The sequence below is a fragment of the Nyctibius grandis genome, chromosome 1 (assembly GCF_013368605.1).
Source record: "Nyctibius grandis isolate bNycGra1 chromosome 1, bNycGra1.pri, whole genome shotgun sequence".
In the NCBI taxonomy this organism is placed as follows: domain Eukaryota; kingdom Metazoa; phylum Chordata; class Aves; order Nyctibiiformes; family Nyctibiidae; genus Nyctibius; species Nyctibius grandis.
In genome coordinates, this window is record NC_090658.1 from 20,788,781 (window position 1) to 20,812,078 (window position 23,298).

General features: G+C 42.0%; 2 protein-coding genes across 6 annotated transcripts in view; one reads left to right on the top strand and one right to left on the bottom strand.

Annotated features, from left to right (window-relative positions):
- The window catches only part of AIDA (axin interactor, dorsalization associated), a 29,339-nt gene extending 17,455 nt beyond the window's left edge, over positions 1-11,884 (top strand). The window contains exons 5-11 of one of the 3 annotated variants that reach the window (XM_068404423.1): positions 895-958; positions 1,827-1,933; positions 3,662-3,673; positions 6,502-6,624; positions 9,416-9,538; positions 10,028-10,145; positions 11,417-11,884. In XM_068404423.1, the coding sequence (XP_068260524.1) occupies positions 895-958; positions 1,827-1,933; positions 3,662-3,673; positions 6,502-6,624; positions 9,416-9,538; positions 10,028-10,145; positions 11,417-11,513 (644 nt within the window). In that variant the 3' untranslated portion in view covers positions 11,514-11,884. The remainder of the gene's footprint in view (positions 1-894; positions 959-1,826; positions 1,934-3,661; positions 3,674-6,501; positions 6,625-9,415; positions 9,539-10,027; positions 10,146-11,416) is intronic. The other 2 variants (XM_068404431.1, XM_068404440.1) reach the window with 2 other exon arrangements.
- Positions 11,885-14,908: 3,024 nt separating this feature from the next.
- Positions 14,909-23,298, bottom strand: part of MIA3 (MIA SH3 domain ER export factor 3) — a 28,164-nt gene continuing 19,774 nt past the window's right edge. For 2 of the 3 annotated variants that reach the window (XM_068397108.1, XM_068397126.1), the window contains 17 exons: positions 23,116-23,220; positions 22,198-22,320; positions 21,964-22,084; positions 21,024-21,079; positions 20,852-20,942; positions 20,580-20,718; positions 18,807-18,908; positions 18,647-18,707; positions 18,492-18,527; positions 18,333-18,400; positions 17,945-18,042; positions 17,699-17,830; positions 17,430-17,498; positions 17,228-17,304; positions 17,014-17,085; positions 16,217-16,373; positions 14,909-15,832 (listed from right to left, as the gene is read on the bottom strand). In XM_068397108.1, coding sequence (XP_068253209.1) covers positions 15,504-15,832; positions 16,217-16,373; positions 17,014-17,085; positions 17,228-17,304; positions 17,430-17,498; positions 17,699-17,830; positions 17,945-18,042; positions 18,333-18,400; positions 18,492-18,527; positions 18,647-18,707; positions 18,807-18,908; positions 20,580-20,718; positions 20,852-20,942; positions 21,024-21,079; positions 21,964-22,084; positions 22,198-22,320; positions 23,116-23,220 — 1,836 coding nt within the window. In that variant the 3' untranslated portion in view covers positions 14,909-15,503. The remainder of the gene's footprint in view (positions 15,833-16,216; positions 16,374-17,013; positions 17,086-17,227; positions 17,305-17,429; positions 17,499-17,698; positions 17,831-17,944; positions 18,043-18,332; positions 18,401-18,491; positions 18,528-18,646; positions 18,708-18,806; positions 18,909-20,579; positions 20,719-20,851; positions 20,943-21,023; positions 21,080-21,963; positions 22,085-22,197; positions 22,321-23,115; positions 23,221-23,298) is intronic. The other variant, XM_068397117.1, reaches the window with a different exon arrangement.

Below are 23,298 nucleotides of genomic sequence, written 5' to 3' on the forward strand. Positions count from 1 at the left end.
ACTCATTGTCTGGTAAGAGAGTGCTTTTCCCTGCAGGCGTTCTCTTGTAAATTTTTAGGTCCTTTAGCCATCATGAAATGCTTATTTCTTTTACATGCTTTTGGAAGTTTTGCTTTTACTTGTAAATGCTTTTGGAAATAACAGCTAAAGTTTTGATTACTAAAACTTGAGTAAGTTTCCAATACAAATGGTAAAGCCATTCTCCACCGAATGCTAGAGAGAGTAAGTTGGTGTCTCTGGGGCTTGATGCTCAAATGTTGGACTGTACCTCTTCTGAATTTTGCCAATCTGCCCAGACATCTGAGGGCAGAAAAAAAAAAGAAAAAAACAAACAAACAAAATCCATCACCAACAACCAAAAAACCCCCAAAACACATGCACGAAGAAGTAAGAAATCTCAACTTAAGCTATGTGTTACCAGCATGCTTGGACTCCCACGGTGGCTGTCTGAATGTGCAGCCTACATGTGTGCTTAAACATGTCAGTTCTGGAGACTTCAATTTGTTTGGAGCTGATGCCAGTGACAGCATCACCCTCCTTTCAATAGCCACCAGAGATTGCTACCATTACCTGGGGGCCTGTAGCTTTTTCTCATGACGCTTTTGGTTATTGACATGTTTGTCTTCCCTGTCTGTGTAAGTGTGGTGGTGATTATGTACTGGAGTTGCAGTTAGCCTGTCTGAATGTTATAGTGATCTAGCTCTGATCAGGACTGTGCTGGTGTTAAAATATGAGAAAAGGGTGGGGTTTTTTGTATGATCTGATTATTTTTTAAATATTGCTATTACTTGTGTGTGTGAAGATGCTGTGAGAATGGGCATAGCTGTGCAAAGTAGTACAATTAATGCTTGTTTATGGATATGGATTCTTATTTTTTTTTTCCCCTCTCTGCAGTCTTAAAGAATATCCTCACTTACAATAAGGAGTTCCCCTTTGATGTTCAGCCTGTCCCACTCAGGTAAGAGAGAACTGGGTCACTTCATGTACAGATATGTGTCTGAAAGGGAGCATAGCCTGGGACCTGGTGTATGTCTGAAACACTAGAATTTCTAGAGCCACCTACTTGCTGAAAGAACTTTTGAATTCTGTTTGTCTAGGTACTGTGGGGTTCCCACGGGACAATGGTCATGTACTGAACGAGCTATGTCCAGGCATGTCCAGGGGGTGGTAATGGGGTGGTAATGAACTAGCCAATCATAATACAGAACAAGGGCCTTGGCTATGAGACCAACAAGATATGGGGAAGTTGAGGACCTTGGCTATGAGACAAACAAGATATGGGGAAGTTGAAAAATAAGACAGAATGCTGCAGCTGCAAGATATAGCTTTTTAGCATAAGCCAATCAGAACTAATATAGAGGCGCGTGGACAAAGCCTACTAACCAACAGAGATGACACGTACACGGAGCGTGCACAGAAATAGAATAGTATAAATGTACCCTCAGATACGTAAATAAACGAGATCTGCTTAATGATCATATTGGTCTGCGTGCAGTTACTCCGAGCCCTCTCGCGAACACCAACAAGGTACCACTAAAAATCACGCCCATGCTTTTGGTAAAATCAGGACTTGGTACGTCCCTACATCTCTCTGAAGTTGCCAGTATTGCCTCTTGTTTTTAGACTCTGCTTTCTATTGGGCTGAGCTCCTGCAACCTCTGTCAGAGTCTATAGGTACAGGTAGTAGTTAATAAGAAGTATTAACTTCTTATATTTATATGACATTAAAACATATTGCCCCTGCTCTATACTCAGATGCTGACTTGTGAGTTGAAAGCCAGATATGAATGATCTTTGGTTTTATTCTTCTTTCTCATGTTTTACAGGAAGATTTTAGCACCTGGAGAAGAGGAACACTTGGAGTTTGAGGAGGAAGATGAGGAAGGAGGAGCTGGAGCAGGGTCTCCAGACTCTTTTCCTGCTAGAGTTCCAGGTAGGGGTACTAGCCTTGCCATGCCAGCCTATGTGGCGTGTGTAAGTTCTGTCTCTGATAAGCCCCTTTCTCCACCTGTGATCTGAAAAGTTTGGGTGAGGAGCAACAGGCTAATGTAAACTTTAACGCTGTATTGAAGAACCACAAAGGTGGCCTGTGGATTTTTTTTTTTCCTCAGCAAACAATATCTTATTGCAAAACAGTTGTATGGATAACCTGTGAGGGTGGTACCATCTACCTCCAAAAAATTAGCATTTATTCCTTGTTCAAACTCAGTATTTTCATTCCATGCACTTTCTTAACTGTACTATGCGAAGTGTTTCAAACTCATTCAAATGTAAGTTGTAGCAATGTTTCTCCTGCAAGGAGCATCACATCCTGCTAGAGATGTGGTAAGTTGTCGCTGGTTATTTTTGTGTTGCATCATCTGGTGAGACAAGGCTTAGACTAAAGCCAAGCTCTGAGAGGATAAAGAGGGTGTAGCTTTGATTTTCATAGCTTAAGTTCTTGTCGGTGTGAAAGCACTTGTAGAACTGGATATACCTACAGATTCTAAAGGTCTTCCTGCAACTTCAGCTTTTGACAATTTACGGGGTAAAGGAGTAGGATGTTCCAACAGAGGTACTTTTGGTTCCTGGTGTAGTTTCTCTGCAGAAGAAACAAATTTCTAATTTGAGAGCAGGTTGGCAAACTTCTTTTCAGAAAGGCAATAACAAGTAGGGAAACTAGTACTGGAATTATGGTTGAAAGAGCTGCAGTGTTGCATTACTTATGCCTGGAGAAAACACATCTCTGTCCTTAGATCCGAGCCAATGCACGCTACTGAATACAATCCCTGCAGGCTATACTGATGTAGATATGCACAGTCTACAGTTGTTTATGCTAAGCTCACAAATAGGCTATAATATATTGTGTGATATTTTATTGCTGACATTTACTGTCTTGATTCTTGTTATTCACCATGGTAAATCCATTTATGAAGATGCATTCTGTCTGTCCTAAGTACAGCAGAGAGACCTTGAGTAGCTCTTGGTATGGTGGTGAATCAATAAGGCTGTAACCATTACCATAGTGCCATCAGTTGCCTCTGTGCAGCCCATTAGAGCTGAATGCATATAGTGGGCATAGAAATCGTGTATGTGCTTAAGAAAGAATCTAAGTTGATGATTGACAGGTTGAGTTTATAGTTAAATCATTTTCAAAGAAGTAGGGTAGCCAATTTGTAAAAAATATGCCCCAGACCCCTCTCCTCTTCCCAGAATTATTCCTCAGTAAGACCATGCTTTTAAGAGGAGGTGAGAGCAGCTCCTGAACTTACTGATATTTTATATTGTCATCTACTTACTAAACTGCATATCTGACTTTTCTGAATTTTTTTGCATTAAGGTAAACTTCCCTATAGCTACAATAATCTAAACCCCTAAGGTGGTTTTGTACTACTTGAACACAGATCTTGTTTCGCCATTGAACGTAAATTAGTGTGGTGTTTCTTACCTGATGGGACGTTGGTCTATTGCTCTTTCTCTGGGTGATGAGGCTTAAACAAAAGAAGCTTGCAGTCTTCTGGGGTGAGCCCATTCCGTATTGAATTGGTAGAACTGTGTTGCACCCTTTGCTTCTATATGCCTTTGATCCATAGTGCATAACTATATTGTCTAACTGATCATGGTCTTGTCTTCTACATGCATGGCTTCATCGTTATCACATTGCACCATTCATCTAACCCAGGAGCCAATGAAGGTATGATAACCTTTTAGTATATACAGTTATTTCTTTGATCATACTCATGTAGCTGTGATGTTCTTCATTCAGCTCTTAGTTTCAACCCTCAAAATACAATCTTTGGTAACAATCATAGTCCTAGGCATCTATGTGTTGATCTTCACTTGCCTTCAGTACCAGAAAAAGGGAAGGTCGTATTTGGTGACGCACCTTACATAGCTCTCTAGAAGTCCTATTGTGCTAATAAAGACGTTCTGACTTGCTACACTTGCAGTGTAGCCAAAGGTAGGTGTAGCTAGATTGTCTTTAGTGGAATACACATTTTATGGGAAATCTTACACAAAGAGTACTTATGTAGTTAGAGTTCTGTGCTGTATGGAGCTAAACTGACCAATGACTTGCTGCCTCTTAACAGCAAAGGTTTCCTGCCTTTCTTCTAGTTATATACTTCTTTATTCCAGTGCTGTGCTGGCAATGGATTCTTTTGTGAACCATTTCCACTTGTGAACTCAGCAGGAGACTTGTCACTTTTTCCCCTTTCTCTGAATCAGGGCTTGGGAATGGAGAGACTGAACACCTGTGTCTTGGTGGCAGTGAGCTGTTGGGTTGGCTCACCTTTGTGTATCTGAAATGCACTTGTAGGAGGACACTTATTTCATTTATAGATGCTCCCTTTCTCCTCTGGCAATGGTGCCCTGTGGTTGTGTCTGAAATGGCTGGCAGTTTTGTCATGAAAAGACTCAGTGTGAGCCTGCTGAAGGCTAATGGGCCCAAGCCATGGTGGTGGACTGGCAGTGCGATGCCCAGCCCTAGTAGAGTTATTCCATAAAGAGGTTACTGCCAGCTAGTGGCTCCTATGTGAAATGGCTACAGAGGCTTCAGCAAAAGACCTGCTTGGGTGGTTGTGGCTCACACGAGACAGGTTGCAGTCAGCTGCTTTAGTCCATTGCTGGCTTGGCTGTTCCTCCTGCTGAGGCAGAAAGGAAACCATGTTCCTTGAAGACCATCTGTCCCGCTGTCTTTTACCTGCTGGAAGTGAGCTTGACTTTTCTGTTCATTGCAACTCTGCAATTTCGCACACTCTGGAAAGCATTTTTCAAGAAGAGAATAATTTTTCTTAAGCCACTATTTTTATAATAAATGCCAGTCTGATGCCCCTTTCAGGTGATTTTTCTGTCAAGTATCTCATCACTTAGTCCCTTTGAGTCATGGATAGGAAAACTTATGGTTACAGTTGTTCTTGGCTCTTGGGCAGCATGGGTACTTTCTAAGAAGTTTGCTTTTAGCGTTTCTCATGCTATGGTCAGAAGCCTGTCCCATTACTTCAGAATGGTGGGTCAGATTCTGCACCCATTTCTGCAAAGCAGCATGCACGCTCTAGTTAATCTTGCTATCTCTCTTGAACAGATGTTCAAAGACAGAGTTCTTATTTCAGTCTAAATGTAGGTAGAAGCAAGCCCATCTTCTCTTTGGCACAACACTTTGCTCTGCCATCTTTCAGTTGTCTCCTAAAAGCAGCACGCTGCCCAAGAGTCAAGAACAACTGTAACCTTCAGTTTTCCGATCCATGACTCAAAGGGACTAAGGGGTATGTTGTGAAGTGTCCGCAGATGCGGTACCTTGGAGGTCATGGGTCTGCTAGCAGCCAAGACAGGAAATACAGAAATGTACATCATTATAGATGTGAATTCAACTCTTGCTGATGACCCTGAAAGAGAGACTGGGTGTGGGAATGCCCATGAAATCTTGCTGAAGCTGTGGCTCTAGTTCTAAGAGCAGAATAAATGGTCCCCTCCTGCAAAGCCAGTGTCTCTAATAGCACAAAACCTCCTTGGTTCTCCAGCTCCTCAAGCAGATCAAGAGGAAAAAAAGTATCAAGGAAAACCCGTATTGGACTTGCCAAAGGAAACTATTACTTTGTTTAGATCTCAAGCCTTGGGATAACATTTTAGTTTTTAATTAAAAAAACAAAACTTTACATGAAACTTGCTCATGAGTCTAAGCATTTTTTGTCTAATACTGGAGAGAGGCTTGAAGCCTGCTGTTTTTTGCTAAAATCAGCATGAAGAGGCCTAATCTGTTGCTGATGACAGAATCTCATGGCTTTTAGTGAGTTTGAACAGTTTGGATTTTTTGCCAGCTGCACTGTCTTCCTCAGCACTGTGAGGATTCATTTACACTGACCATGAAGTTTTAATGCTTAATGCTCTTGATGCAGAGCTGGGAACTCCTTCCTTAAAGCAGAAGGGAACTTGGGGGATGCAAACACTTTTTTTTTTTTCTTTTTTCCTTTAAGTAGAGGCCAGTAGAACTTAGATAATTAAGAATCTCTCTTCTGGTTCCCTTACATCCAGTGGGATTTGCAACAATGCCATTTTCCTTCTTACTCTCCCAGTCTAAATGTTCAACGTGAAGCCAAGTCATGTTCAATGGGGTGGGACTCCTGATTGTCTGAACTTCCTGCAACTGCAGATTGAATCCAGCCTCCCAAATTTAATCCTTAAAAAAGATATAATGTGAGTTCCGTGAATGAGTTATTCTGCATGAGAGCAAGAAAGAACATTTTAAACAAAGCTCCTCTCTGTTCATATGGCATTAGTTTTTTATGAATTCATTTGACTTGAGGCAGTCCTGGGGTTTTTTGGTGTGGGCTTTGAAATCTGTCAAATGATGTTGAGTGTCTGTGCACACACACTTTCCCGTAGTGCTGTGTACTATTGGGATATGACTCCTTGGGCTTTGAACCCCAGAAGGAGAACAGCATCTTCCATGAGAGATGATGGGATAAGCAAGGCCTCTGCTGTAAGATGACACAAAGGGTTAATGATGTGCTTTACTCTTTCCAGGTACTTTATTACCCAGATTGCCATCTGAACCCGGGATGACATTACTCACCATCAACATAGAGAAAATTGGTCTGAAAGATGCTGGGCAGTGCATTGATCCTTACATCACAGTCAGTGTAAAGGGTAATGATTTCTCTTCCTGGCTCCTCGTTTCTAGTTTGGAGAGAGTGCATTTTCTCAAAGCTGTATTGATTTTTCAACCTGCTGGGAAAAATGTGTGTTGGGTCTTGCATTTTCTGTTGTGGTCTTAAGGCTTCTGCCTTAATCAAGGTGGAAAAATTCTGTATTTGAGAGATACTGAGCAGTGAATCACTGCAGGAGACACGCTTATCTGTGTACTTCGGGGTGCCTTCCCCATGCTGGGAGCTGTCTGTCAGTGACTTGGCAGACTGTACTTCTCTATTCCAGCGTCTTCAGCTGATTCTTACGTACAGATCTGTTTGGGCTACTGGTACTCCCCAATGCATATTGGTCTCTGGGCTTTCTGGAGCTGGTGAACCACAGCCCACTGGCTCCATTCTTGCCCTATCATTAAACTGATTCTTTTAGTAAAACAAAGATCATCTTACCAAAGCTTAAGGTCTAGAGGAATGGGTACAAAGCTGGGAAGCAAAGCTTGCAAATGAAATGAAATATAAAATAAGTTTTAGCCTTGGCAGTGAAATATTTTGGCCAAAGCTTGGTGGGCTAACAGCTCCCCCTCCCCCCGAGAGCCTCCGTGAATCTGGAAGAACCCCTCTCTCTGTCAGTCCAGGATAGGCAACATTAGGATTTCTTACTGTTTCAGATGACAACATGGTTGATGGCTTTTGCTTGAGCCTGAGATTTTTGGTATTCAGACTCTTTCTAGTCGGAGCATCTGCCTCTTCCCCATTTTGTATTTCTTATCAGGAAGCCCCTGTAGTCAAGAATTGCTTACCCTTAACCTGCCCTGCTTGACTTCTGCTTATCTTTACAGTCTTTTGAGGTATATGACCTATTTTTTTAATCGTATAAAAACATGTAGCTGAGCCAACAGCCTCTGGTTATTTTCAGTTGTGATAGTAACCTTATGTGTGTCCTCTTTAGATGTGCTATTGGATACCAAACGTAGGAATAAAACACTTGCTAGGTGTGTGATCAGGTGCTTCTTCCACCAGATAAGTTCTTTGGCAGAAGTAAGGGTCACAGTATTGAGTGTCACTTGAATCCCAGTGATGTTCTCAAATGCTACCTGCCAAAATACAAAGATAGAAAGCTTTATTGAATCCTGCTTCCTGTGGTGATTTTTTTCAACGGTGAAACCTTCCATTTCTCTCTGGACCTTTGAGGAGTTCATCTGGCTGGGGTGGAAGCTGGAGCATGACTCTTGACTTCCCCAGCTGATATAACTGCCTTTTTGTGTTTCCAGTCTTGGAAACGTGCGGTATTTCTTTGTTTATGGTGTTGCCTTAGGTTTGCAGCATTATTTTTAGATTATGTAACTATTCTTTGGGCTTCATTTCTCGAGTCACTTGTGGATCTTTCTTTGCCCCCAGTATGCCAGAAAGCTGAGGGACGGGTGACTTCAGTGGTGGGGCTAGCTGGATGGATGTGGGTTTAATCAAATTTAATTCTTTCATGCTGAGTTTCTCTTGGCCAACAGGAAAATACCAGCCCTAACAGGGTTCTAACATTGGATCCTGGAACTTATCAGAACTTGGAAAGCAAACATTCGTTGTTCCTTGCCACTGAAGTGTTTGTCTTTCTTATTACATATTGTTAAAACTGTTGCTTGCCTTCAGAGCTAGCTCTTGTTTCCTTTCTGGAGCTAAGGGAGACTGTGTATTGCCAGGCTTACTTTCCCAACAAGTCATTCTGTTAACGTGTAGCTCTCTATTTGCAAGCTCCTAGAAATGGTGGCTGCTAAGTAACAATGTAGAAAACAGGATCAAAAAGTGTGTGTGTGGGGGCGGGCTATCACCTAGTCTGGTAATGGCGACTTTTTATACTTTTATTTCTCAAGGTTTTTGGTGAGGAAGAGTAACACTGAAAAGTCATTTTTGTCCCTATTAGCAGTCTGAAGACACTTAGTAGCTGTTTTCCTTGGTTCTATACCAGGCTGCTTCTGTGGGTTTGGGGAGAGGTTTGTTCCTGATGCAACATTGGTGGTCCCAGCCCACTCCCTGGATGAAGTGCATCAGTGGTGCCCTAGGGCCCCTGCCTCAGCCTGTACCCCAGGCACCATGCATGCACTAGGTATTTGTAATCTTGGCCATGTCATTAAAACTTTGCTCCAGCTGAGGGAAAGGGAACACTAATGAGAGGAGAAAGAGTAAGAGGACAAATGTACTTACGTAAACAGCGGAGGCTTAGTGAGAAACAATGTCATCTGTGGTGGCTTGTGCCTGAGCAACACAACCAGTGGCTGGCACTGATAGCTGGAGTCCAACCCACAGCCCCACCATGCCTCTGCCTGAGGAAGAACTAAGAAGAATAGTGCATGTTGAGTCTGGGCAGCAAAGCAGGGCATATACAGCTTGTATAAGCCACGCCAGCTGTGCCCCGCAGGCCCTGCGTGGAGGGCAGCCATCAGTGCGTATCCCATTCTGCTGGTTCAGCTGAAGGGCTGAAGCCCTGCTCGAGTCCAGCTTGCAAAGGGAATGGAATCCTTTTCTGGCAGCAGATAGAAATGTGCTCTTAAAAATAAAAAGAGGGATGATTCCAAATTTTCATCTTGAATGTTGTCAGAACTTTACCTGCTTTCATGTTGCCATCAAAAGAAAATTCATTGACTGTGAAGGGGCATGACTGCCCCTTTTTTTAAGTTGAGGGGAAAAATCCAGGTGTGCATTAACTTTTTGTGGAAGTATTAGGAGTGATTCGTAAATCTCTTAAAGCAGGACCTTAAACTCTGAGAGGCTTCTGCCATTCTCATGCTGTTTCTTTCCTGCAGATTTGAATGGGATAGATCTGACTCCTGTGCAGGATACTCCTGTGGCTTTGAGGAAGGAGGACACATACGTCCATTTTAACGTGGACATTGAGATTCAGAAACACGTTGAAAAACTAACAAAAGGTACGCAGTATCAGAGACCTGAAGCGGGGCCCGGGAGCTTTGAAAGTGTAGACACTAGGCTGCCTCTGATGTAATAAACAGGCCGTGCCCGAGTTGCTGCTGCAGGGCTCAGGCTCCAGACAAGCATAAAAATAGACCTTTGCATCCTGTCTCTTTCCAATGGGTCGTTGTGATGACCTGCAGACAAGGGAGGAATGAAAAGAGGTAACAGTGCAGCAGCCTGCTCTGCTACACAGGTATTGAGCTGCATTGTCACCTTCTTCATCGTTGGACAAAGTGTTACCTGGATATGAATAATCGAGTGAAGAGTACAAGCTCTTGTGAGTGTGATGAGCATTGTAAGAACATGGTATAGCTTTTGAGTAAATATAACGGAAGTGCTGGAAGTAATTCCCTCCATGTATGTAGAGCATCTTAACAGCAAATAAGTTTTCAGGTAACTATTGGCCATAATCACTAACTTTTCTGTTAAACCATTTTCCACTCTAGGTGCAGCTATTTTCTTTGAATTCAAACACTACAAGCCTAAGAAAAGGTTTACTAGCACCAAGTGCTTTGCTTTCATGGAGATGGATGAAATTAAACCTGGGGCAATTGTTATAGAACTGTAAGTGACTTGCAATTATAGATGCCAATATGACAGAGGAAATAAATTAGACTTCAGTTACAATGTGTGGCTTGTTGCATCAAGGAAGGTTTCTTGGACTCGTTAGATTGACTTCCATAAGGAATATTCTATTTTTAATAAAGGAAAATAAAATGCTTTAAGGCAAATAAAATGACTAGAGACCCTTCTCAAAAACTAGACTATTTCCAAATAAAATGCTGGTGTTTGTAACTACATTTTATATTAATTTAACAAATTCTGTATGAGAGATTTTAATTTTGACCTTAGCTTGAGTGTCAGATCAGCTATATTTAAAAAAAAAAAAAAATCAACTCACAGAGTCTTCTGGTACAGAACTTTTGTAAAGGAAACCTGATTTGAGACATGGGGTACTGATTTGGAATTGAATTTTATGAACATTTCAAAGCATTGTTGGGTGGTTGGGTTTCTTTCCTGCTCTAAGACAAAGAAATAGATTAGCCAGTTGTGCTGTAGTGGTTATGACATGCATCCTACCCTTACTGTGTGCCTGAAGGTCTGAGTGAGGTTTTTGAGGGGTCTTTTTTTCAGGAAGAGGGTGAACCTTACAATTCTGGGCATCTCTAGGAGGAGTGCTTAGTCTGTGCTAGCTGGAGTACTTCTGAAGTACTGAGTAACTGATACTGCATCTCCTACAATCCAGAATATTATATTGGGAATTTTCCTAATAATCCAGAGAAAATACTGCTTTGAGTTTCCAGCCTGGAGAAGAGAAGGCTCTGGGGAGACCTTCGAGCAGCCTTCCAGTACCTGAAGGGGGCCTACAGGAAAGCAGGAGAGGGGCTTTTTACAAGGGCAAGTAGTGACAGGACGAGGGGGAATGGTTTTAAACTGAAAGAGGGTAGATTTAGATTAGATACTAGGAAGAAATTCTTGACTGTGAGGGTGGTGAGACACTGGAAGAGGTTGCCCAGAGAAGCTGTGGCTGCCCCTTCCCTGGTAGTGTTTAAGGCCAGGTTGGATGAGGCTTTGAGCAACCTGGTCAAGTGGAAAGGTGTCCCTGCCCATGGCAGGGGGCTTAGAACTAGATGATCTTTAAGGTCCCTTCTAACCCAAACCATTCTGTGACTCTTCCTGTAAATCTGCTCATTATTGTTGCTTCCAGTAAGTCTTGTCAGATGTATTTAAAAGCCTACGGTAATAAGATCTGTACAGGACAAGCTTTCTAGTATGCTTTCATCTTCCTACACAGCCATTAGCACTTGGATTAACTTACTGTCTTGTGGTTACAGGTACAAAAAACCCACTGACTTCAAAAGGAAGAAGTTGCAACTGTTGACCAAGAAACCACTTTACCTTCACCTCCATCAAACATTGCACAAGGAATGACCCTAGTCGTGAGAATTCTGTGAACTGAACCACGAGTCACGGTAGCTGTGCGTAGTAGCCTTAGCCTTCGAGGGGCAGGAAAACGACCGTATTCATGCCAGTAGGTCAGACGGGACCACCACACACTGCACAGCACTACGTCAGGGTCAGAGGCACGCCCACCATTCAAGTGCAAGGCTATTTCTGTTCCTTCCAGATACAGGTTTTCCTGAGAGCCCTGAAATACGTTGACTGCTTTTCCTAATTTTGCTGTTCATCACTTTTTATCTTAACCGTTATTATCCTTTTGCCTCAAACTCCACCCAAGGATGGAGACCGCCCCTTTGCCAAACCTGTAGCAATAAAGATGTGGCAGGCCTACTAACTGTTTACACTTGCTGTGCTATTGTAGTTCCTCTCATCTGCATTTCGGAGTCCTCTATAGCGGGCTGGGTGGCAGAAGACTGGGAGAAAGATGAGGTGGGGTGGGGGCAAGGAGCTTGAGGTCCTGCATGTGATTTAAAGTGAGAGAGAGGAGGGTGCTGGGTGAAGTGGGGTGGCCACAGAAGAGCTCCTTAGTCAGCTGTTCTGCTTTGGTCGGGTCAGGAGGAGGACAACTGCAGATGAGAACACTGAGCTATGATTTTAACAGCCTTGCCTGATCCACTCATATGGAGTTTGGGATATGATATATCTATTAATTAATCCTTTAAATCACTGTTACTCCCTAATAGAGCTAGTTTTTCTGTATCTTGTCACAGAGCCGTTTGCAAAGAGGGGGGGGAAAGGAAAGAGGCTTTCTCCAGGGCTTCATCCTTGGGGTGGTGGGTGTTTCACCATTTCAGGGACAGCAGGACAGGCCCCTCCGTGCTCAAGCATCAATTTTCCAGAGCTTTTGGTAAAGTCGATCTGGCTGGCAGGTTGACCCACCTTTTACATGAAACTGCTGTTCTTATGGAAATTGATTGTATGCAGTTTTCTGCATATTTTGTGCAAGTCTGGAAATTTACTCTAAAAAATACCTTTTTATGTAAGTAGATAGGATTATCATTTATTTCCTGTATTTTTAATTTGGTGTGTAATAAGCTGCAGGACATTGGCTTATTATGACACACTTACATTCACCTTTTGACCTAATAAAGGGACAGAAGTAGAACCCAGTCAAATCTTTCATATATTTGCGTGGATATTTAATACAGTACTTTAAGGTTTGACATACTTCTGACATATCTTACTAGTGCCTGAATACTCTGCTATGCTAACAAAAGACCCAGCTCCCAAAATAGTGTCAGACAGTAGGTTTATCTTAAACAGGCCGGATGCAGATGTATCACCAATTCCTCTTTTCTGACATGTAACCCCAAGATGTTACATCATGCTTTCATGGAAGGGATGTTACTTTTCCTCATGACATGTGTCTGGCTACAGGCAAGTGTCCTGCATTTTTGGCTTTACCATATTCATAAGGAGAAAAAGCTATTTTTGAATGTCCTAATAGCCTTGCCTTCCCTCTGTTCTGGTATAACTAGGGCTGACATTATTTAGATGTTACAACAAACATCAGCAACACTTCCTCCAATTCCACTGCTGCTGGGAGGGGAGGGAAAAAAAAAGTGCAATTGAGTTTTCCTGTTTACGGGTCTTTACAACACCCCATGGTTTTACATCTGACACATTGACTATCAAGCCCTGAAAAGATATCCCTACAAGTTATGGAAATACCTCTGAATGCAGCAGGACACATACATTCTTAAAAAAATAAAAATCATCCTTTGAAAGCTGCGAAAGGATGGAGCAAAGCAAATGAACGTGAGCATGGTCAGTAGCTGTGTTGCCTGCTGGTGGGCCCTGGCTGGCTCAGGTCCCTTTCTAATGGATCTGTAGCACTGAGCGTCCCTGCGAGGTGTGCAGCCTGCCTGGCTCAGCAAGGGACACTTCTGGGGCTCTGTCCCAGCTCTGCCACCCCCCTGTGCCTGCTGGCATTGCTCACGGCCTGGCGAAAGCCCTGCCATCAGTTAAGTGTCCCCTGTGACTCACAGCACCCTCCTCCTGGAGCTCCCAGAGGGTGATTCCATCCAGCTTTAAGTGGTTAAGGCTAGCAGGGGTGGGTAAGGGAGGAGGTGCTGACCACCACACAGCTCGGTGCTGGGGAAGGGAAGGTTCTGAACGTGGAGAACCCAACTTTCAAACATGAATATTCATCAATGTGCATGTAATTAGCCACTATGCAAATGCAATGCTTTCACCTGAATTACAAGCCCATTGCTTCAGCTGCTGACCTTGATTCTTCCCCAGCTTGTAGATGTCTGTATTAACTCGTTATATGACATGTCAACTTTGAAGTATTTTTGTTAAATACACAAGTAGAGCTTTGTATTTAACTAATTGTGAATTACTGGCTGTAGAGTGCGAAACACCATTTTTAAAGTTGCTTTTATCCTTCGTGTTTTTTTCTGTGAACTGTCTTTCACCGAAAGGATACTGCTCCCCACACCACCAACTGTTGTACTGTTTTATGCTTTAGTGATGTTCTGTCTTGTCTTTCATCTTAAATCTAAAGCTTAATACTTGTACTGTAAGAATGTAACACCTAGATGGCAAGTTTAATGGCTGCTTGTACTCTGGCAGTAAAGCTGTAATGGCCCTTCCAGGAGGGTTTTTTATTATTCCTAGTTGTTTTCAGGTTTTTTTTCCTCCCTAAGGCTTACTTTTGTGCAGAGCACTTTTGAAAAATGTTACTGTCTAGATAAGTAAGTGGTCTTCTATGCCAAATACTACATACTCATCTTTGCACTAACGAACGCTTACGTTCAGGGAATTCCTTGAACATCTACAAGTGTAGGTTGTGTTCTTAGAGCTATCCCATGTTCTGTGATGCAAACTGAGTTAAAGCAAGACAGGTTAATATGCTTTACAGGCACCCACTCTGTTTTATGGAAAGCTACTTTTTTTTTTTTTCCTCAATGTAATGTAAGTAAGTGAAAAAGGCCATAAAAATACAGCCCTACTGCTAAGGAAGCTGAACTGGTCTTAAATACCGATGAAAACAGCTCTCAAACCTTGCTTAATGCTGCAAGCCAGTCCTGAAAGCAGAAAGCGATTATGAAATTTCTTAGTTTCTAGAATGCTGGAGCATTCACCTGTGTTTCCAAAGCAACTACACAGCTTCATAAAGGCTTCCAGCTCTGTACTGCCCTTCTGCTGAGGTGGGCTGTATCCCCCATCATCCTCATTACGTGAAGCAAGTCCATAACATGCCAGACTCGTTCAGCACAAGGGGAACGCATTAATCCTGCGGCAGCAGCAGTTATTCAGCCTCCATCCAATTCCTGAACTTGGTCACAGCTGTAGCATTCTCCAGTTAAATTACTGAACCAGTGTCCTTTCTGAACAAAAAATGGCACTGAAACAAAGCCTTCAGGGTTTAGCAAAAGGAATTTTGCTTTTTATTATAACTTTCCTTTGAATAGAGTGTCATTTGTGCTTCTGATCTCTGACCAGACATCTTTTTAAAAAAAAACAAAACAAAACAAAAAAAAACCAACCAAACCACCACACACCTCCCAGTCCTCATGTAAACCTCTGGCCTACAATAACTGCAGCTTAATGATGTGATGGAGAAGGCAGGTAGGATAGCGTTTTACTTAAAAATTATTTCCACAGGAAATGATTTGATTTACATTTTTCACGAAATGAGTTCATTCACCAACTGGTTACAGAGGCTACATTTAATTAAAACTAGCCACACAGGTATTTCCTTTCTATTGCACGTTTAGAGTAGGTTCGAGTCCATCACAAAAAGGTTCTTGCAGCCCAAGAGGATGGATGAGTTTACGGTGATCATAAATGCACATAATATGTCTGTAGCAATTGGATAAAAATTAATCCCGCAAAAGCTGAAACATACTGAAATGAGAGAAACGGCTTCAAAGAGAGAGCCGTTTCCTGAAATCCTGACCGCAGGAAGTGCGCTGGAGTCCACTCCGTTGAGCTGCTCACCAGACGCTGCAGTTAGGGTTTCTGTGCTGGAGGCTGTGTGTAGTCCTTTGAGCCTGGTGGTGGTGGTGGAGGGCCCGCGGGGTAGTCTCTAGGTCCTGACGGAGGCAAGTCTCTGTTAGGAGAAGGCGTATAGTCTCTTGAACCAGGTGGGGGTAGCCGTGGGCCTGGGGGATAATCTCTTGGGACAGGAGGACCTAGGGGTCGAAAAGGAGGGGGCCCACGTCCATAGCCTCTTGGATCTGGAGGAGGTGGCAGTGGGCCAGGAGGCAGATCTCTCATTCCTAAGGGTGGGCCAGGTAAGAAATCTCTTGCAGCCGGAGGTGGCAAGGGAGCACCACGAACTAGAAGGAAAGGAAACATGGAGTTAATTGAAATCTTGATTTAACCTTAACAGAGAAGCTCCTGACTTGTTCCTCATTTTTTGGAGCAGCTCTGGGGTGGGTCACTATCACGTGCAGACTTCACAAGCCATGAATTATGTTCTAGTGACTTTTGGCTGCTGGTTTCCATTTTAGACTAAAGAAGGAAAAATACCTCCTTCATACCTTAGCATTAAGGACACCTGAAGAAACCCACCTGTCCAAGCTCACTGAGCAGGACAGCTGGACCCCACGAAGCGTGGGGAAGCTGTGTGCTAACACGATGGCACATCTGAGCTCTGTAGCAGGCTTCCGAGAAGCACAGTGGGAAAAGTTAAGTTTCAGCACATGGCAACACAACTGTACCTAGGGGCACAGGAAGAGGTCGAGGCCCAAAGTGCCCACGCAGAGGAGCTGGTGGCGGTCCATAGCGAACAGGCGGTGGAGGCGGAGGTCCCATCACTGGGGAGGTCATGATCGGTGTCCCAGGGAAAGAAGGTGGGCCTTTGGGACTAGCATTAGCCTGTGCAAGATTAGGTTATACTTCAGTGCATTACTTGCGGCATCAGGGAAGCATTGACACTGTCGAACACCACAACCACTCGCCCAAAGACCAAGAGGTGGAAGAGAGGGAAGGAAAAAAAAACCAAACAAAACCCAGCACACCCCAAACACGTTAACCAAGTAGAAAATAGGGAAAGTTACTGCACCATCATTGTCCCTTCACCCAGAACACTGCTTGCACTACCTAGGAGTGAGTGCCAAGTGTATCTTCTGAAATGACAAGCTTTCTTTAGCTAAAGCTGTACTAAAGAAAAGTTCAATCCCTTTTGAAGCGTCCTCAGGTGACAGCCCTTTGGCATACGGCCTGACACCTTGAATTACATGTGGAATTGTGCTTAAATACCACAGGTAAGGCAGCTTCTTAGGATTATCGTTGTAGTCACTCCGAAGTGTTTGCCTGCAGTCCTTAATAAGAAAGATCTCAATTCCATAAAAACCAGACAGCAACTGTTCATCACTAGAGAAACCTTTTGAGACAGAGGTAGAAGCCCTTGGTTAGTTTCGCAGAGTACTTTGTTATTTAGCAGTTCAGAACACCAAGCCTGTTATTCCTCTCCATCAAAGCAGACTAACACCATATTCAGCCTCTGAATACTCACTGTAGCTGGTTCAATAGGTGAAGGTGAATCAGCAGTTACACAGGGGGCTTCAGACTCTTTGGGAGAGGGTTGCTTTTTTTTTTTTTGGACAGCAAATAAGGATAGTGACAGGATATAGACAAGACAGAACATGATATAGTTAAAGCAGCAGCAGGAAGTACAGTGAATCACGTATTAGAAATGCTTCTTGGAGGTTGGGGTTTTTTCAGCTTACCACTCCATCCATTGCTGTGGAAGGGGAGGAGGTTCTTGGCCCACTACTCATCAGGGACGCTACAGCAGGCCCAAGATCTGTAAAGAGCACCATGAACGCATTCTTACTATGCTTGGGGTAAGGAATATGGTTTTTAAATTACATTTCTGAAGTGAAAGAATAACTGAATAAGTTGCAATTGGTTGCAGGCCACATAACTTACCAGGAACAGACATCCTTCCAGGTAACTCTGGTGGCCTTCTTGGAACAGGGGGGCCATCTACCACTGTACCTTAAGGGAAACAAGAACCCCAGAGATCCTAATCAACATGTGCCTGAGCTATTTCTATTAAAAACAAAACCAAAAAACCACCACTCATCTGTATATTAATAAAGCAGGTATCAATACTTAACACTATCCCTAGAACCTTAGCGTTCTTTGGTTTGTAGCATAAGAGAGAGTTACCACAGAAGGGAAGCTTCACTGCTTACCAAATTCACCTCTTGAGCCTTCCCTTCGAGGAGCAGAAAGAGGCCGAGCAGGAACCTCTATCATCTGTGTGGGTGATGGATTTCCTCCACTCACAGGTGATGGGCCAAAAGAGCCATCTCTGCTTAAGGGCCCTAGGCCAAAGAAAAAAACCACTTGATTTACTTTTCTACAATTTATCATAGTCTTATTTTTTTAGGATATACTGACTCGAAGACCAAAGTTTTAGGAGAAACAGCAACATTTACCTCGTCGCGGTGGGACTTGGCGATCGGGTCTGCCTGGAGTTGGCTTTACAATTAATGGTCTTTGAAGCATGACAATTTTTTGGTTTACTTCTATTAATCTAATTTTTAAAAAGAAAGTTTTTTTTATTATTCAAGTAATACATGTGAGTTATATTTGTTATAGTGTAACAAGGCAAACTGCATTGTAAAATGTTACACCTTTCACCAAGAAATCTTATTTTAACCGTCAAAACACTTTCGTAGTAGTTTAAAATTAGCAACTCGGATATGCACCGCACGTTCTGGGCAAGCAGGCTAACTGAGCACCTTGCATTGTTTGAGCTCCTTCTCTCCCAAGCAACATGCAGCATGTTCAAAGAGCAATAAAAACGGTCTGTACTGTACTTACTTTTGTCTCAGGTTGGCCGCTTCTCTTTTTTCTTCAGCCAGAGCTCTCTCAGCAGAGCGGGCAATAAGCTATTAGGGAAAATTTTGCCAACTGCATTAACTGCACCAACCTGAAGTTAAACACAAACTGTTTGTACCAGAACAGGAAGAACATTCTTACCCAATTGTCGTGTGCCTTTTTCTCATGAGCAGCAATCTGAGAAGAAAAGCAGCATTTTAGTTTATTTTGTCCAACTACTAGTATATCCACTAACTCACTACCGAGCATTAGAATAAGGCAGGGAAAGATGACACAATAAGCAGCAAGAAGTTTACCTGGTTTTTGTAAGATCTCTCTGTTTTTTGCAATTCTTCTTCCATCTCTTGGATTCTTTGCCTGTACAAAAGGAAAAGGAGGAGAAGGAGAGAGGATTAAATGAATTTTCTTCAATAGCTGAAATAAAGGAAAACAACAGTCTTCAGAAACTGAAGTTACTTGTAAACTTTCACTTCCTCGATGGCCAGCACAGCTTTTTCATCTGCAGCAGACAATTTCTGCTCCTTCTCCTGACGCTCATACTCTTCCTGGGTTAGTTTTCTGCATGGGGGGAAAAAAAAAAAGCACCATATATTCCACCATCCTACATCTACTACAACTCAAAATCAAGGTATTCCCCTGCTAACAACAGCAATACCAGAATCTATAACAATGCATGAGAATACAGAGAGAGAATAAAGAAAGTTGTTTTTTTTTTTCCAAGACAGACAGAAGTACTGTCTTTTGAAACCAACGGACAAACCCTTTGTGTATAAAACCTGAAAATTAAGGACGCAGAGTTGACTGGGAAGTTCTGTCAGCATCTAAAGATTTGTCAGAATCTAACAACTGCACAGAGTTCATCTCTTCAGACCCTGTAGTTTACTTACCAATTCTACAGATGGTAATCCAGACTTACAAAGGTACAAACAAGGAAATATGGAGAACTGACATCTAACCAAGGGAAATGAAGAAATGAATGTGTAGTGAAAAAGGGGTAATTTAGGGCCCAGGTGACACATTCAATAGTCATCAACTGTGTGGAAAGCAGCTCTTTTCTAAGTAGTCTCCATACCAATTTATTACGTGACCAATTTCCATAGTCTTTTTATAACCTCATAGTTCACTAATTTTTTCATTTTTGACATTTTTCTGGAAGTATTTAAGAGGTCCATTATGTGTGCCTAACTTACAAGGGCTATCCCACAAAACTGTAACCATTAAACTAGTAGTAAGTTGACTATTGCTAATAGTCAGTTCAACGTAATCCATTTCCTTGGCTACATTTGGAAACAGTTTTCCAGAAAAAAATTGCAGGAAGTAGTAACAGGCAGTGTAACTTCCTAAAAGTTTTGGAAGGCACAGAAATCCTTCAGAGAGGTCAAGAGGAAGTTTTCCTTGAAAGGTGGGCTATCCTTCACTTCTCCATTATGTGTTTACTACACCTGCATCCTGAAGTGATGAGGTCAGGCAGTTTCAATACTGAGGTGCTGTATAGCCTCAATTCCTTAGCTTGTTCCAACCCTGTGCTTCCCCCAGCCTACACACTTGATCCTTAAAACTTTCAATTGCTTCACTACCACAATTTCAGCTTTCCTACAGAATTTAGCTGGAAATGTCCCTGAATCCTAGCTCAAATTTTCCCCACAAAATTTGAGATGGTATTACAGACATTTCAGTAAGTAAATAAGTGAGGAATGAACACGGATACACAACTAGTTCTTCACTGCTAGCAATTCATTCATCTCAGCTGCCACCACAAACTCAGCCTTAATTTAGCCCTGAGAATGCAAAAAGCTCATAAGGCTAAAGTACTAAGTTTCTATGTTACGAGAATTCGACTCACTAAACTGAGGTCAGAGTAACAGAAACAAACCTTAATGGCCACTATATTCTCCTTGACATTTCTGGACAATGTGACAGAGCAGCCACAGAATTTGCAGACCAAGTCACCCATCTCCCCTCTCCAAAAGTTGCTTGTTGTTTGTTTAGGTTTTTTTTTAATAGAAAGCAGCAATAACTGTGTGTGCAAAGTGACAGTCTTTTTAGAATCTCTGGAATGGTGGAAAAGGTAAAAAAGAGGTACTAGCTTCAACCATACTGAAACAGTAGTCATCACCTTTCATTCTAAATACAACTTCAAGTTATCTGATCCTTCTGAGCAAATTGCATTTGGATAGTGCCTATGAAATAATAATATGCAATGTCGTGGAAGAGTAATGAAAGGCTTACTTCTGGAGTGCCATCTCCTTCTGCTGGTAAAGTTCACCAAGAATCTCCACTTTCTGCTGTAGTGTTTTGCACTCATTTTCCAGCCGAGCCTTGGCTGACTGGAGCGAACAGGAGTCATGTTCTAATTTTTTTATTTGCTCTGTTGGAGAAGCAAAGGTAGGTGAGGAAGCTGAAGGAAGTTGCAATGAGAACCGTTATGCCACTTAAATGCTCTGTTTCTTTTCAAACCACAAACAGCATTTCATCCTAAGCAATTCTTTTGCTAAGCTTACCTTCCAGCTCATGTCTTGCTGTTACTTCATCACTCAGTTTGGATTGTAGAAGGTTTCTGTCTTCTTCAACTATGGATAACATAGTTTTCACCTGAAAAGAGGAGCAGAAAGTTTATGATCTTAGGCACAGCAGTAATGTGGCTGCATTTATTAGATACCTTGTGCAGCATACCCTGGAGACATCCATCATCTGCTTAATCTGAGTCTTCATCTTCTCACTCTCATTATCTAGAAAAGAAAAATACATTTGTTTTCCCTGTTTCTTAACCCCTGTTCCCTGGACTCTACAGCTGTCAAAAATAACACTCCCTACACTTTTATCTGGGATAGGTCTCCTTACGTGGTCAAAAAAAAACACAACAACAACAAAAAAAAAAGAGAGGAAGGTGGGGAACAAGGCACAACAGCAATTCCATGACCAGTACGACAGAACTATTACATTTATTCCAAAAGGCATTCCGAAGATTCCTTCTTGTCACTTCTTCTAGCCACCGCACTAATACTAAAGTGAATGCAGTATCTGTTACTGGATATAGTACCTGGAAATCAAAACGTGGGAACTTCCAGCCCACATATACTGTATGGTTAAAAAAACTAAAAGGAAAAAAAAAAAAGAGGACTTTAAAACAGAGATGTAGCAAATACATGTGCAACATCAGGAATGACAAAGAGCCTGACTACTTTTGAAAACATCTATTTTGGTCTTCCATATTTAAAAGATGTGATTATCTAAATTAGTTACCTAACCAGAGGTAAGCACAATACTCATTAAAAATTCATATTGAAAATAAATGTAGCATAACAACAAAGCTGAGATTCTCAGCTTTCAGAATGTTCTTAATTACTAACCTTTATACACAATCTTTAAAACTGTGTCATTACACCTACGACATACCTAAAAAGATAATCTAAAAGCAATTATTGGCCTTTTTAATTGTTTCTCCCTTCAGTCAGGAGATATTTTGTGTTTGAGGATTAAAGCTGGCAGTCTCTTAACCCACAGGCAGCTACATGCATGGACTCCCCTTGTTCCCCATATGATGTGACAGAAACACATCACCACACATGCTTTAGCCACTGGGCATATCGGTCAGCAGGTAGAATTACTGTACCTGGCAACTCTCCATTGGCCAGATCATCTCTGCTCCATTCATTCCCTTCGCCATCCTTCTTGGCCTCAGATGCCGAATCCATGTTGAGCTGCTTCAGCTGCATAATGCAGTTAGTTAAAACCTAGTAATGAAATCAAAGGCTCACTGAAGGAGAATTGCTCTGCATTTTGTAAAGTATTTCAAAGTATTTTATGACGTGTAATATTTAAAGCAAGCTTGTTATAAAGAACCTACTTCAATTTCATTTTCTTTGTAGGCAAGTGCTTCTTCTATGTCCTTCTGAGATTTCTGATACAGTTTGATCTGCTCACTGAGCTCAGTATGCCTCTCACTCCAACCTTCAGCTTCTTTTAGCAGCTGTATGAAACACCAAGGCAAGATGATTAACTTGTTCTATTTTTAGTACAGGGTATATGTAATTAAAGTCTATTTAACTGCAAGCTCTGGTGATAACTGATCCCCACAGGTCACAGATAAAGGGTAAACTTCACCATTATCACACTCATAACTAGTCCATTGGTAGAATTGGACGCTGGGAAGGTTTCTGCAGTTTATATTATTAGGCGATTTTATGAATTTGACATTTTCTCAGCTAATATCCCAACATCAGAACCAAACTGCTCACACACTTCAAAATATGAGGAATTCATTGCAGTCCAGAGGTAATCAAACCAGATTCCTTAAAACGCCATCTACTTCATACACAGAGAAAGAAAACAGATATTGACAATTATTTGTAAAAGAACTGTCATGACGCTTCAGGGCTAAAGGTCCTCCTCATTTAGCTCAGCTTCAGAACTGCTATTTGGCAATTCTTTACCACGACTTCCTTCAGTTCTGATCCCAAGTAGCAATCTCCCGATCATGCACCGACTATTACATCAGCACAGACTTCCTGTGTAGTTGCTGACAAAAACTGAATCACTGGAACTGGCAAAGCCTTCATACTGAAGGCATGTGGCTCACCTGCACAAAAACCTTGTGCAGGCAGGCACAAGGGGTTTAAATTTTATCCTGATAAAATGAAATATGGAATTCAGACACATTAAGAAAACAGAGACAGGCTGAAGTTATACTCAAGAAAACTAGAAATAAAGCCTCAATATTTTGTTCAAAAGAGAACCAAAGTTGCCTGGCCTGGGCATAACTTACTTGCTCCTTGCTCTTTTTCAGCCTAGCATTCTCTTCCTGCACATGATTAAGCTCAGATTTCACCTTTTCTTCACTTAGTTTAGCTTCATTAAGGGCTATCTGCACCTACATACAAAACAAAAAGGAACAAAAAGACAAAGTCAAACTCTAATGGAGCAAGAGCTACATACTACCTGGTAAAAA